Source organism: Myxine glutinosa, chromosome 10 (genome assembly GCF_964187855.1).
Source record: "Myxine glutinosa chromosome 10, kmMyxGlut1.1, whole genome shotgun sequence".
NCBI classification, from domain to species: Eukaryota; Metazoa; Chordata; class Myxini; order Myxiniformes; family Myxinidae; genus Myxine; species Myxine glutinosa.
The window spans coordinates 123,740,544-123,754,204 of NC_136270.1; the positions used below are offsets into that span (position 1 = coordinate 123,740,544).

General features: G+C 46.4%; 1 protein-coding gene across 7 annotated transcripts in view; it reads left to right on the forward strand.

Moving 5' to 3' along the window:
• The first annotated feature begins 2,775 nt into the window (after nucleotides 1-2,775).
• ST3GAL2 (ST3 beta-galactoside alpha-2,3-sialyltransferase 2) overlaps nucleotides 2,776-13,661 on the forward strand; it is a 43,309-nt gene continuing 32,423 nt past the window's right edge. The window contains exons 1-2 of one of the 7 annotated variants that reach the window (XM_078786050.1): nucleotides 2,839-3,090; nucleotides 3,204-3,227. Coding sequence is in view for 3 of the 7 variants with exons in the window: in XM_068126169.2 (XP_067982270.2) it covers nucleotides 8,096-8,142 (47 nt within the window). In the remaining 4 variants the exon portion in view is untranslated. Of the gene's footprint in view, nucleotides 3,091-3,203; nucleotides 3,228-8,073; nucleotides 8,143-9,963; nucleotides 9,997-13,661 lie in introns of those variants that run through there. The other 6 variants (XM_068126171.2, XM_078786049.1, XM_068126170.2 and 3 more) reach the window with 6 other exon arrangements.

Genomic DNA, 13,661 nt, shown 5'->3' on the forward strand with positions numbered 1-13,661 from the left:
GTTTTTTTTTGTTTTTTTTTGGGGGGGGGGGTGGGGAATTAGAACGTTAGACAGTATTATGTTCGGGGTAGAAGGGAAAAAACCAAGAGCCAAGCAAAACACACTTAAGTTAACAAAACACCGACGGGGGTACAACTACAAGGCCACACACGAGGGGCAGAAAACGATTAATTAATTACGAGTTACAGGAAATTCAAACCAAAACTAACTATAATCAAACAATATCACATGGACGATAAAATAACGAATTGAAATTTGACAATCTATCTGGGGAAATGGGGGAGAAACACGTGGTCGAAGAACGAACGAACGAATAAGAATGAATAAACGAATGAGCACAGAGAAGGTAGTCTTTTTTTTTGTTTTTTTTTTAGTTGAGATTTACATAAGGAAGTAGGCTTTGGGGTGGAAAGACTGCGAAAACAGAGAACGAAAGTTATTGGATCACAAACGACAGGCGCTGAGAGAAAAACAAAGCCTCAAGGTTGTACAGTGTACACTGTACAAGACCTCGAGACGACACGAATTAACGCGATTTTCAATACAGGTATGAAAGATTTGCACCGAAAATCTTTGACGGGACAATAAACGTACATACACCATAAAAGAAATACAGTTATAACGAAAATACAAATTGGAACAATGACTTAACTTCGATTTCGATGGAGAGCGTGGAGACCTGCGAAAAAACGAACCGTCGCCAGCAAGACCGGAAACTTTCCTCGCTTTTCCCGGGTTGATTCCTTCAAACTGTCTGGAATGTATGTGTCCCACACAACATCCAACCTTGTGGCATTCTGTAGCTGCTTCACCAGGTAGGGGATGAACACCTTGTCTGCATACTCAATGAACGTGCTGACTGCAGTAGTCGGCAGACAGTGCACAATGACAGCACCATCCAGTACAATGCAGTCATAGGTTGAAGGTGGCTCAGGCTGCTCGGGCTGCTCAATACATTTCAGTAGATCGGACTTTGTGTTTGGTAAATGCAGATTACCAAAGTCTGAGAGAGAAGGTGGAAAGGGTTGTATCTCATGGGCAAAGAATTCCTTCAGGTCACCCTCGCGACTTTGCATGGCAATGTACAACTGGCCAAAAAGTGCCACATTGTTCTGGAGCACTTTGATCTTCTTCCCCTGCTTTGTCGGGGCCTTGGGTTTAGGTCTCTTGAAGAGAGCCAGTGAGTTCTTCTTGATTGGGTCATGTATAGAGCAGCTGCGATCTTCAAGTACACTCTTGACATACTCCTGATATTGCTTTATGCCTGTGTCTTCCAATGTGCGTAGTGCGGATACTACAGACTCATCCATGCAATTGCGACTGTCGAGTGTCACTAGCTCTTCAAAATCATCAAGGAAGGGGTTTCCCATTCTGTTGAAGGTTTCAGAAAGATTGTTTACTTCCTTCTGAAATGTTTTTTGTGATGCAAGGCCCTGTTCATGGTTCCGAAAATCTGGGTCATCATTGGGAAAGTATTCTTCCTCAAACTGTGTTTGCAATCTGGCCAACTCGGGACCTGTTAACATCCAGCGTCTAAATGCGACAGGGTTTCCTGTGAGTCCAATACAACCACCAGAGCCTTTGACTTTCGCGTTCTCCTGTTCATGAGCTTGGTCAAATGGGATAGTAGAGAATATTGTAGAACTAGAATATTGTAATTGTAGAATATTGTAGAATATTGTAGATAGTAGAACTTGATCACTGAAGTTCTGTAATTAAAGATAAGAACTTGAAAAGTTGCTTACTTACCATAAAATATGTAGATTGTTAACAAAGGAGGCCAGAAAACTTTCCACCAATACATGTGCTTAGCAGTATAGTAAAGACAGCCTGTAGTCACAATGTCGCCCTCTAAATTAGGTATATAACTACGGATACCCACAAGGGTCACATTAAGGTTAGGATAAAAGCATAATTAAAACATTCACATTATTTCCATGTTCAAACCCTTGTCTCAAGAACGCACTATCGTGAGAAAAAATAGTTTAGATCACTTTTAAATTCAATTAGTTTGGATGTTGCAGTCAATATTATGTAGTTTGATTTCTTTGATCTTTAGACCTACGGGAAATAAACAACCATGTTGTCCATATGTGGTAGGTTATTTGTGTATCTTTTTTAAAAATAGGGCTTCAATAAAAATATTCCGGTATAATATAATCATACTTTGGTACAATTTAGCCATCGTATGACCGCTAAAAACCAAGGAAATTGCTATTTCAGCATAAATGGCGGCCATTTTGGATTTTTATGTTTTACTTTAATATTTCAGGAGGGTGACCGAACATGTTGAGGACATGGTTCTGATATTTAAGTAATATTTTGATACAATTTGGCTTTCCTCTAACAACTACAACCCAAGAAAATTGGTATTTTATCATGAACGGCAGCCATCTTGGATTTGTTTGTGTTACCATGGTTACGTACATATTTCGAGAGGGCTCCTCGGCTAAAATCAACTGATATACCCTAAGGAAGCCTCACACCAAAAATGGCGCTTTTGTCCGCCCGGTAACGGTAATCTTGAAAATTGACCCCAAGCCACCCCGCTACCAAATGCAATACCCTCTCCTCCTGCGAGTGAATAACACCACAATCTCTCCACACTACAGCACAATGTTGCCCCCCCCCCCCATCTCCACCATCTCCACCATTTCTCATGCAAAAAATTCCACGATTCCAATCACCACTTAATTGTAGCTGTCTGAAAAAAAAAGTAATATCAATACAATTCGTGCTCTAACCACCAGTTCCACTGATATTGACATCCTTGCTGCGCTTGAGCATTTACAGCGCTTTGGCAGTCTCCTCTTATGCGCTGAAGAAAACCATGACGGTATCGTTAGCGGCAGTACAGATGTCCTTTTTTTTTTCTTTTTCTTTTTTGTTCTCCTGCATTGTCGGTGTGTAAAGTTTTGCTTTGTAGTCTAATGTTAGTTATCGGTGTGTTTTAATTGGTGACACGGAAAGACTTCATTAAGCCGATAAATCAATTCATAGGTGTATTGAACGCAAAAGGGCGCAGGGCGCAGTTACGGAGATGGAGTCTGCTTAGTGGGGCCTCATAACTCGGCTCTTCATCTGCATAAGGTCGGAATATTTTTTTAATTTACCCGATCAGATATTCATTCTTTCATCATCATTCACCCAATGCAATGTTTGCGCTTTACGCTCCCTACCTTATTTTTTTGTTTCTCTTTCAGTTTGTGTGAGTTTTGTTTCTTGAGGTAAGTAAAATAACGGATGTTCTGGACCTGGTAAACACAATTCAATCATTATTAATTACATAAATCACAGTATTGTATTGTTCGTGTCATTTGACGAACCTTTCCCTTTGGATTCGCTGGTTAGTTAAAATTTTAATTGTGTGGAAATTTTCATTGCCTTCGCAAACTTACCAGGGCAGGGATGAACAGCTTGGTTTTCCTAATGTAATACTAATGGTAATAGCGTTATTACCCTGCGCCCGCGAAGCGAAAAGCGGTGTTAAGCATTTAGTGCCGTGTGTGCCGTGTGTGCCGTGTGTGCCGTGTGTGTGTGTGTGTGTGTGTGTGCCGTGTGTGTGCGTGTGCCGTGTGTGCCGTGTGTCGTGTGTCGTGTGTGTGTGTGTGTGTGTGCCGTGTGTGTGTGTGTGTGTGTGTGTGTGCCGTGTGTGTGTGTGCCGTGTGTGTGTGTGCCGTGTGTGTGTGCCGTGTGTGTGTGCTATGCGCGTGTGCGCCGTGTACGTGTGCGTGTACGTTTGTGTGTGTGTGTGTGTGCCGTGTACGTGTGTGTGTGTGTGTGTGCCGTGTACGTGTGTGTGTGTGTGTGTGCCGTGTACGTGTGTGTGTGTGCCGTGTACGTGTGTGTGTGTGCCGTGTACGTGTGTGTGTGTGCGTGCCGTGTACGGCGTGTGTGTGCGTGCCGTGTACGGCGTGTGTGGGCGCGCCGTGTACGGCGTGTGTGGGCGCGCCGTGTACGGCGTGTGTGGGCGCGCCGTGTACGGCGTGTGTGGGCGCGCCGTGTACGGCGTGTGTGGGCGCGCCGTGTACGGCGTGTGTGGGCGCGCCGTGTACGGCGTGTGTGGGCGCGCCGTGTACGGCGTGTGTGGGCGCGCCGTGTACGGCGTGTGTGGGCGCGCCGTGTACGGCGTGTGTGGGCGCGCCGTGTACGGCGTGTGTGGGCGCGCCGTGTACGGCGTGTGTGGGCGCGCCGTGTACGGCGTGTGTGGGCGCGCCGTGTACGGCGTGTGTGGGCGCGCCGTGTACGGCGTGTGTGGGCGCGCCGTGTACGGCGTGTGTGGGCGCGCCGTGTACGGCGTGTGTGGGCGCGCCGTGTACGGCGTGTGTGGGCGCGCCGTGTACGGCGTGTGTGGGCGCGCCGTGTACGGCGTGTGTGGGCGCGCCGTGTACGGCGTGTGTGGACGCGCCGTGTACGGCGTGTGTGGACGCGCCGTGTACGGCGTGTGTGGGCGCGCCGTGTACGGCGTGTGTGGGCGCGCCGTGTACGGCGTGTGTGGGCGCGCCGTGTACGGCGTGTGTGGGCGCGCCGTGTACGTGCGTGTGTGGGCGCGGGTGTGCGCCGTGTGTGTGTGTGCGCTGTACGTGTGCGCGCGCTGTACGTGTGTGCGCTGTACGTGTGCGCGCGCTGTACGTGTACGTCGTGTACGTACGCGCGCCGTGTACATACGTGCGCCGTGTACATACGTGTGCCGTGCGCTGTGTACGTGTGTGTGCACCATACGTGTGTGTGCGCCGTACGTGTCTATATTTTAAAAATCAATTTTCTCAGCAACAGTTGGTCCGATTGACACTAAATTTTACCATGGAAGCCCCTCTGCCTGTAGAAAGTTTTTATTCATAATTATGACGTCATAGGTCAAGTGGTACGGACGCCATCTTGGAAAAACGTTACACCTCTATCTCCCAAACCGCTGAATGGAAAAATATTGAAACATGGCTCATTGTCAAGTACTCACCATGGGAAATAAGATATGTTAACGATGATCTTCTGACCCAGCTATGTTCCCTCTCCCCCTCAATCCTCCTTGGTGATTTCAATATCCACATGGACTCCACTGACTCCACGCTAACCACTGACTTCACTGATTTACTCACCTGCTTTAACCTCACTCAACATGTCAACTTTCCTACCCATAACCGTGGTCACATTTTGGACCTTGTCTGCTCTACTGGACTAATTTTGCACCATCTCTCTGGCTCCGACCTCACTCTCTCTGACCACCTAGCCATCACTCTGACCATCAACATCCCCACCCCAGCACCAAGGCATTATCGCACTATCAACTTCCGTAAGCTAAACGCTCTTTCACCTGCCTCATTCTCATCGACCCTCTCTGAAAAAATGTCCACTTCTCCCTTCGTTGACCTCCACACCCCTTCTGACCTCACTGACTACTACAACCACACTCTCTCCTCCTGCCTTGACCAACTTGCGCCTATAAAAACCAAAACAGTTTCTTTCACCCATTCTGCTCCCTGGTTTACCCCTGAACTCCGCCTGATGAAAACTCGTGCTCGCCAACTTGAAAGACTCCGCAATAAAACAGGTCTCACAGTTCACTCCCAGGCCTACAAGGACCACATACAACACTATAAAGATGCCCTCTCCCGCGCCCGCTCCGCCTACTACTCTCAAATTATCCACCCTGGCTCCGGAAACCCAAAAGCACTCTTCTCTACAATAAACAAACTCCTCAGCCCCCTGAACACCACCACCCAGTCATTCACAATAGACAACTGCATCTCCTTCCTTTCATTCTTCCAACGCAAAATTGAAAACATCTACAACAGCTTGACCACCGCCACACCCGCTCCCCCTCAAACCACATGCCCCCCCTTATCCTGCCATCCCCTGTCTCAATTCTCCCCAGTCTCCCCTACTGACCTCTCTGAACTCCTCATTGGAATGAAAACTGCCACCTGCACTCTTGACCCCATCCCCTCCAGCTTTGTCAAGGCCTCCCTTCCTGCTCTCTCTCCACTTATCATTGCAACAATAAACTCCTCCCTGTCTACAGGCATCGTCCCACCATCCCTCAAAATTGCTGCTGTTACCCCCATTCTGAAAAAACCTGGACTAAACCCTGACACCCTAAATAACTTCAGACCCATCTCCAACCTACCCTTTCTGTCAAAGGTTTTGGAACGCGCTGTAGCCACTCAACTCAAACATCACCTCTCTGCCAATAACCTGTATGAAACATTCCAATCCGAATTCCGCTCCAACCACAGTACTGAAACTGCTCTCCTCAAAATCACCAACGACCTTCTCCTCTCCTCTGACGCTGGCAACCTCAACATTCTCATCCTCCTCGACCTCAGCGCCGCCTTTGACACCATCGATCACACCATCCTCCTCACCCGACTTGAAACCACCTTTAACATTACCGGCACTGCCCTCTCTTGGATTAAATCATACCTCTCTGACAGACGTCAGTTCATCTCCATCAATAACTGCAAATCCCCCACTGCTCCCCTCCCCCAAGGTGTCCCCCAAGGTTCAGTTCTTGGCCCCCTCCTCTTCATCCTTTACCCGTCCCCCCTCGGTCACTTAATCCGCCGTCATGGTCTCCAATTCCACTGCTTCGCCGATGACATCCAGCTTTTCATCTCCACCAAGTCCATCTCCACCGCCACCCACTCTATCCTGACAAACTGCATCACTGAAATAAAATCCTGGCTTCAAATCAACTTCCTCAAACTTAACTGTGATAAATCTGAAATAATCATCATTGGCCCAAAAACGCTCACCAAGTCCACCCATAACTTTGCCCTCAACATCGACGGTTTCCCAGTATCCACCTCCCCTCACATCCGGAATCTTGGCATCATCTTTGACCAAACCCTCTCCTTCGACAAATACACTAAACAGATCACAAAGACAGCCTTCTTTCACCTGAAAAACATCGCCCGTCTCCGTCCATCCTTCTCCTCCGTGGCTGCAGAAACCCTCATCCACGCCTTCATCACTTCCCGTCTGGACTACTGCAATAGCCTCCTTTATGGTTCACCCTCAACAATCACCAATAAACTCCAATACATTCAGAACTCCGCTGCCCGTCTACTCACCCATTCCCGGACCCGTGACCACATCACCCCCGTCCTTTACAAGCTTCACTGGCTCCCCATCTCCCAGAGAATCCAGTACAAAATCCTCCTCTTGACCTACAAAGCCCTCCATAACCTGGCCCCATCCTACCTGGCTGACCTCCTCTCCAGACACACTCCCACCCGCAACCTCCGCTCTGCTGGTACCAACCTCCTGACCCCCCCCCCATCCGGACCAAATTTAGATCCTGGGGGGACAGGGCCTTCTCCATCGCTGCTCCCACCCTCTGGAACTCGCTACCTCACACCATCAGAGACTCCTCCTCACTCACCACATTCAAAACATCACTCAAGACCCACCTGTTCAACACTGCATTCAACATTTAACCCACAGCATCTAACCCCTGACTATCTCCTCTCCTTCTCCCTCCTTTGTGCTTTGAATATTTCCCTATTGATTCTTCTTTTTTTGCAATTGTCTTTATGTTTTGCTATGCATTATGTTTTGCACTCTGTCAAAGCGTCTTTGGGCTTCCTGAAAAGCGCTATATAAAATAAATGCATTATTATTATTATGATATCATCGGTGCCTTCGTTATGACGTCATAATTAGACAAGTACAACACATCCGATCATTGTGAATTTTTTTTTTTCAGCAACTGTTGGTCTGATGGGCACGAAATTTTCACCATAGGAGCGCCTCCTCATGTAGAATATTTTGATGATAATAATGACATCATAGGGCATTTGGTACAGGCGCCATCTTGGAAAAACCGAAAAATGTTGCACCTCTATCTCCAAAAACGCTGCATGGAAAAATTTTAAACATGGCTCATTGTAAAGAACTTTATATGGGGAATAGGTGTTGTTAACGATGACATCATTGGTGCATAATTATGACGTCATTCGACAGGGACAACGTTTAGTCTGATCAGTTTGAAATGTATTGAACGTGATCTATGCAACAATTATATTGGAGAATATAAATTTTTGATGTCATCACTCACGTGGTCTGGCAGCCATATTGGATCAAAGAAAAAAACAAAATGTTCAAAAACAGAAGAGTTGGCTCGCAACAAGTTGAATGCGCAGGGTAAGTATTCGATGAACACCATGTAGTTTTATTGTCTGTTTTTTCGGTTTCTATCGTGGAGGAAAGAAAACTCGCTCTGCCCACGTGTTTTTATTACCTGCGCTACCAAAGGTGGATGGAGGTTACGTTATTCACCCCTGTCTGTTTGTTACTTGCAAAATCGAAGATTTTTCAACTGTATTGGTCGGTCCATTTTGTTATTCTGTTTGTCAATCACCCACAGGTCACAATTCTAAACCGATCGTCATGAACCTTTACCAAGTTAGAGGTCGTCACAACTGAGAAGCCTATTTATTTTTGAGGTCGAATTTCTTAAATCGTCATTTTCCATCCGATTGACTTGAAAATTCCACAGGATTTGCATACTGGCTCACTGAAGTGGGAGACCAACTATTTCTGAGGTCAAAGTCAAACGTCTAAAATCATTTTTCATCGAAAAAATCGTCAACTTTCATCCGATTGGCCTAAGCTTTGATCAAGATCACTTTTGATCTGAAGGGCAATGTTAACATTCATGAAATGGGCAATTTGATGTATCCATGGCAACTTCTTTTGGTGGGGGAGGCGGTGGATTTTGCAAGTATCGTGCTTTGCACGACATCTTTCTTGTTTGTCTGTCTACTTGTGAAGAAGATGTATAAAAAAAGTTGTGGAGGAATTCGTCCGAAACGTGGTGGACAGGTTGGGTGTGTGACGAGGACAAATCGATTTGATTTTGGTGGAAAAAAACAAAAACCAGATACGATAATTTTTTAAAATGAATCTTCACCATTGCGAGATGGGCCGAAAAACGATATACCTGTACAGTATAGCAGGATTTCGCAACCTTTTTGCCTCCGCGGCCCCCCTGTATCCAATAGAATGTTCCAGGGACCCCAGGGCTAGGCCTAGATAAGATACCCCTCCTCTTTTTTTGCTGTAATGATATCAAAAGTGCTTGCTTAAAATTAAAAAAAACTTTATTAAATGAAAAAGTGGTTGCTGGTACTTGTACTACTACACTGCTCGATAGCTATTAATCCAGCAAACGAGGCAAACTTGATGGGAGGCCTGCTGCTGGTGACTAGCACTCTACTTCATGGGAGGCCTGCTGCTGGTGACTAATGCTCTACTTGATGAGAGGCCTGCTGCTGGTGACGAATGCTCTACTTGATGAGAGGCCTGCTGCTGGTGACGAATGCTCTACTTGATGAGAGGCCTGCTGCTGGTGACGAATGCTCTACTTGATGAGAGGCCTGCTGCTGGTGACTAATGCTCTACTTGATGCGAGGCCTGCTGCTGGTGACTAATGCTCTACTTGATGCGAGGCCTGCTGCTCGTGACTAATGCTCTACTTGATGAGAGGCCTGCTGCTGGTGACTAATGCTCTACTTCATGGGAGGCCTGCTGCTGGTGACTAATGCTCTACTTCATGCGAGGCCTGCTGCTGGTGACTAATGCTCTACTTGATGAGAGGCCTGCTGCTAGTGACTAATGCTCTACTTCATGGGAGGCCTGCTGCTGGTGACTAATGCTCTACTTCATGCGAGGCCTGCTGCTGGTGACTAATGCTCTACTTGATGAGAGGCCTGCTGCTGGTGACTAATGCTCTACTTCATGGGAGGCCTGCTGCTGGTGACTAATGCTCTACTTGATGCGAGGCCTGCTGCTGGTGACGAATGCTCTACTTGTTGCGAGGCCTGCTGCTGGTGACGAATGCTCTACTTGATGCGAGGCCTGCTGCTGTGACGAGCAATAATACTGTCTATGCGCGGGGAGATCTTTGATAAGCGGACAGCATGTCATCTTCAATGTTTAATCTTGACCTATATTTGTTTTCAGTGGTGTCATGGCTGAACAGCCAGCCTCACATAGGTATGTGCTGCTGAATGGTATTAACACCTGTATTGCTGCATCATGGCATACCTGGAACTCATCACAACACTGAGCCCACAATGTTTCCATTTTGCGATATTTCCCCCTCCTTGACATGACTCCCCCTGTCGCTCCCATAGTGAGCAGGTGTACTCGTATTAAATATTAAGCAATAGAAGCACGATATGTTAAAAACTCGAATGGGTCAATAATTTTCCCCTGCCATCTCGCAGACCCCCTGCGGCACTCTGTGGCCTCTTGAGGTCCTGGGACCCCGGTTGAGGAACCCAGCAGTATAGCACAATATTTCAAAAAGTTGCGGACCGATTATCACAAAACTAGGTGGATGAGTTGGTTAGATGACATGAACAAGCCAATTAGATTACTTTCATGTCAGGATCCAGATCTGGCCTAGCAGTGGGATACAAAACATAAACTGTTCAGCCGGGTGGGCGTATGCGCTCTAGTGAGTACCGTTCTAGTTATCATTACCTCACCTGGACTTTAGTCTCGTGAGCTTATGCGATCGAGCAGTGTCCGTGGGTCAGTCAGTGAATCCGTAAACACTTCAGTCATTAATACAAAACACACAATTTAATGAAACTTAGCCACAAGTTTCATATCTGACGCCTAAAGAAGGCGTATTTACCGCATCAAAATCTGCACTCATTGAGGTCTTCAGGGAGGTTTTGACCCCCAAAATAAATATTTGCTTGCTTCAAAACTACACACAAGACTTTGATGAAACTTGACCACAACCATCATCACCCGTGATGTACCAAAGTTTGTTCACGGCATAAAATCAGGGTTTAAAGATGGCTCTGGGGCGCTTAAATCCCCCCCCCCCCCAAAATAGGTATTTGCTCTCTTCTCAAACTACTCACCTAATGTCAATGAAACTTAACCACAACCTTCATCACCCATGATGTACCATTGAAGTTTGTTCACAGCATTTTAAAAAATCACGGTCTAAGGGAGTCTGCGGAGGATTTGAGTGACTTTCTCTTGACCAGGTGAGCTTCAGGACCTGCGGTCCCATTTTTATTATCACCTCCGCCACGGAAGTTGGGCGGAGCATCCTTTTTTGCCGAAAATTGCTATAAGACAGTATAGGAGAAAATGTACAAATGGATAAGTTTTCAGCTGAAAAAGTAAAATTGTTTCAATATCCTGGGAGATCGACGACCCAGAATTATGACTCATTTGAGATCAAAACTGAACTATATCTCAGAAGAATTCCCCATGTTTCCAAATTTTCAAACAAAGGAAAAAAAAAAATCCAACTGAAGTGATAATCAAGTCGTTCTTATTACATGGAGCTTGGACGTTGACAAAGAAAGGTAAAAGCAAACTGAACTGGGACTCAGAATGGTTTAGATGCGTGTTTAGAGCAAGGATGGAAGGGACTTTTCAAGGAGACGAGCGTGGGATAGGATGACCTTGAGCATTCTGTACTGCTGCAATATCCTCGAACTCACATCAGGAGTGGAGACGTGCTGGCAGGAATGAGAGGAGTTTTAAATTCCAAATTAGAGAGGTGAGCGCCATTGGTGAAGTAAAATCATTTTTGAACCTCAAAAGAATTGCAGATTCTGTCTTAATCAGTTAGAGTTCAGAATAGTAGAGGAAGGCTGTTAGATTCCAGGAAGGTAAAGTTTGAGGGCATGAGAGAGTTCCATGCTGCAGATTGGAAGATGTTAACAAGAGGGCACTCGGCATCAGAGAAACTGGTAACCTTCGATGAGAAAATTCAGTGTAGTGGTACACTATACAGAGTAGGTATATTTCAATGAGGTGTAAACCTAGAGGCAGAAAGAAACCAGGGTAGTTGAGAAGGGAGGTGTAAGAAGTGCTATTAAGGATAAGCAGAATGCATTTATTGGGTATAAAGGAAAACAAAAACAGGGCTTTTATCAGTACAGTATAGTAGAAAACAGGGGCTAGTTAAGAAAAAAAATAATGCAAGCCAAAAGAGAATTATTGTCAAGGATATGGCCAAGAACATTAAATGTGATAGCAAGAAATTTATATATACCCAAGGGTCTAAGTGATAAAGAACAGGTTAAGACCAGTGTGGGCACAGGGAGATTTGTTGGTGATGAAGGTTGGATGGTCGGCTTATTAAATACTTTCTTTGCTTCAACATTTATACAATAACTAGCAATGTTACCCATAATGCCGGGTCCCTCCTCCCACCACACGCTCCATCTGGACTCCCACCCCTTACCCTGCCTCCCTCCTCCCACACCACCAGTTCTCACTCCTCCCCCTCTCTCCCCTCCTCTCCTCCCCTCCCTCCTCCTCCCACATCATCCCACATTATCTCTTCCCCTCCCTCCTCTCCTTCCCCTCCCTCCTCCCCTTCTCCTTCCCCTCCCTCCTCCCATACCTCTCCCTCCTCCCCTCCCCCTCACTCCTCTTTCCCCTTCCTCCTCCCCATCCCCTTCCTCCTCCCCATCCCCTTCCTCCTCCCCATCCCCTTCCTCCTCCCCACCCCCTCCCTCTTACCCATCTCCTCCCTCTTACCCATCTCCTCCCTCTTACCCATCCCATCCCTCTTCCCCATGCCCTCCCTCTTCCCCATGCCCTCACTCTTCCTCATGCCCTCACTCTTCCCCATGCCCTCACTCTTCCCCATGCCCTCCCTCTTCCCCATGCCCTCCCTCTTCCCCATGCCCTCCCTCTTCCCCATGCCCTCCCTCTTCCCCATGCCCTCCCTCTTCCCCATGCCCTCCCTCCACCGAGGACAGACGATTTTTACGTGCTAAGCGCTTCAGCACTCGGTGGTCTCGTTCTGTGAGCTTGTGTGGCCGACCACTTCACGGCTGAGCTGTTGTTTCTCCTAGACGTTTCCACTTCACAATAACAGCACTTACAGGTGACCAGGGCATCTCTAGCAGGGCAGAAATTTGATGAACTGACTTGTTGGAAAGGCGGCATCCTATGACAGTGGCACGTTGAAAGTCACTGAGCTCTTCAGTACGGCCCATTCTACTGCCAATGTTTGTCTATGGAGATTGCATGGCTGTGTGCTTGATTTATAGATACCTGTCAGCAATGGGTGTGGCTGAAATGGCCGAATCCACTAATTTGCATCGGTGTGTTCGCATACTTTTGGCCATGTAGTGTATATTCCAAAACACTCGTTGATCATGTGCGTTAAGTTTCACATCGATCTTTTGAACTGTTCTGGAGAAAATGAATTTTATGGTTTCTTCTTCTTCAAATGAAAACATTCTGGCTGCCAGACCGTGCAACCAATCGTGTTGAAATTTTAAACATGTATTCCCTTTGACGACTAAATCTAACTTGTCAAGTTTGATTTTAGTGGGTTAAGCCGTTTAAAAAAAAAAGAAAAAGAAAAAGAACCCAGATTCAAAAATTTTATTTGGGCTGCGAGACCATGTGATCTATGAATTATTGGGGAACGTATGTGAAGTTTCTACTTTATCTGTCTAGCCATTCTGGAGGTGATTTTTATTTATTTATTTTTTTTAAAGGTTTATTCTTCAAAAAATCATAGCTGCCAAACCATGTGATCAATGACAAAATGGCCGGGGATTCATTTGTTCGTCATGGATAGGCGATCATGCCTGTAAAGTTTCGCCTCGATCTGTTCAGCCATTTCAGAAAAGGGTTTTAATGGTTTTTAAGAGTTTTATGTT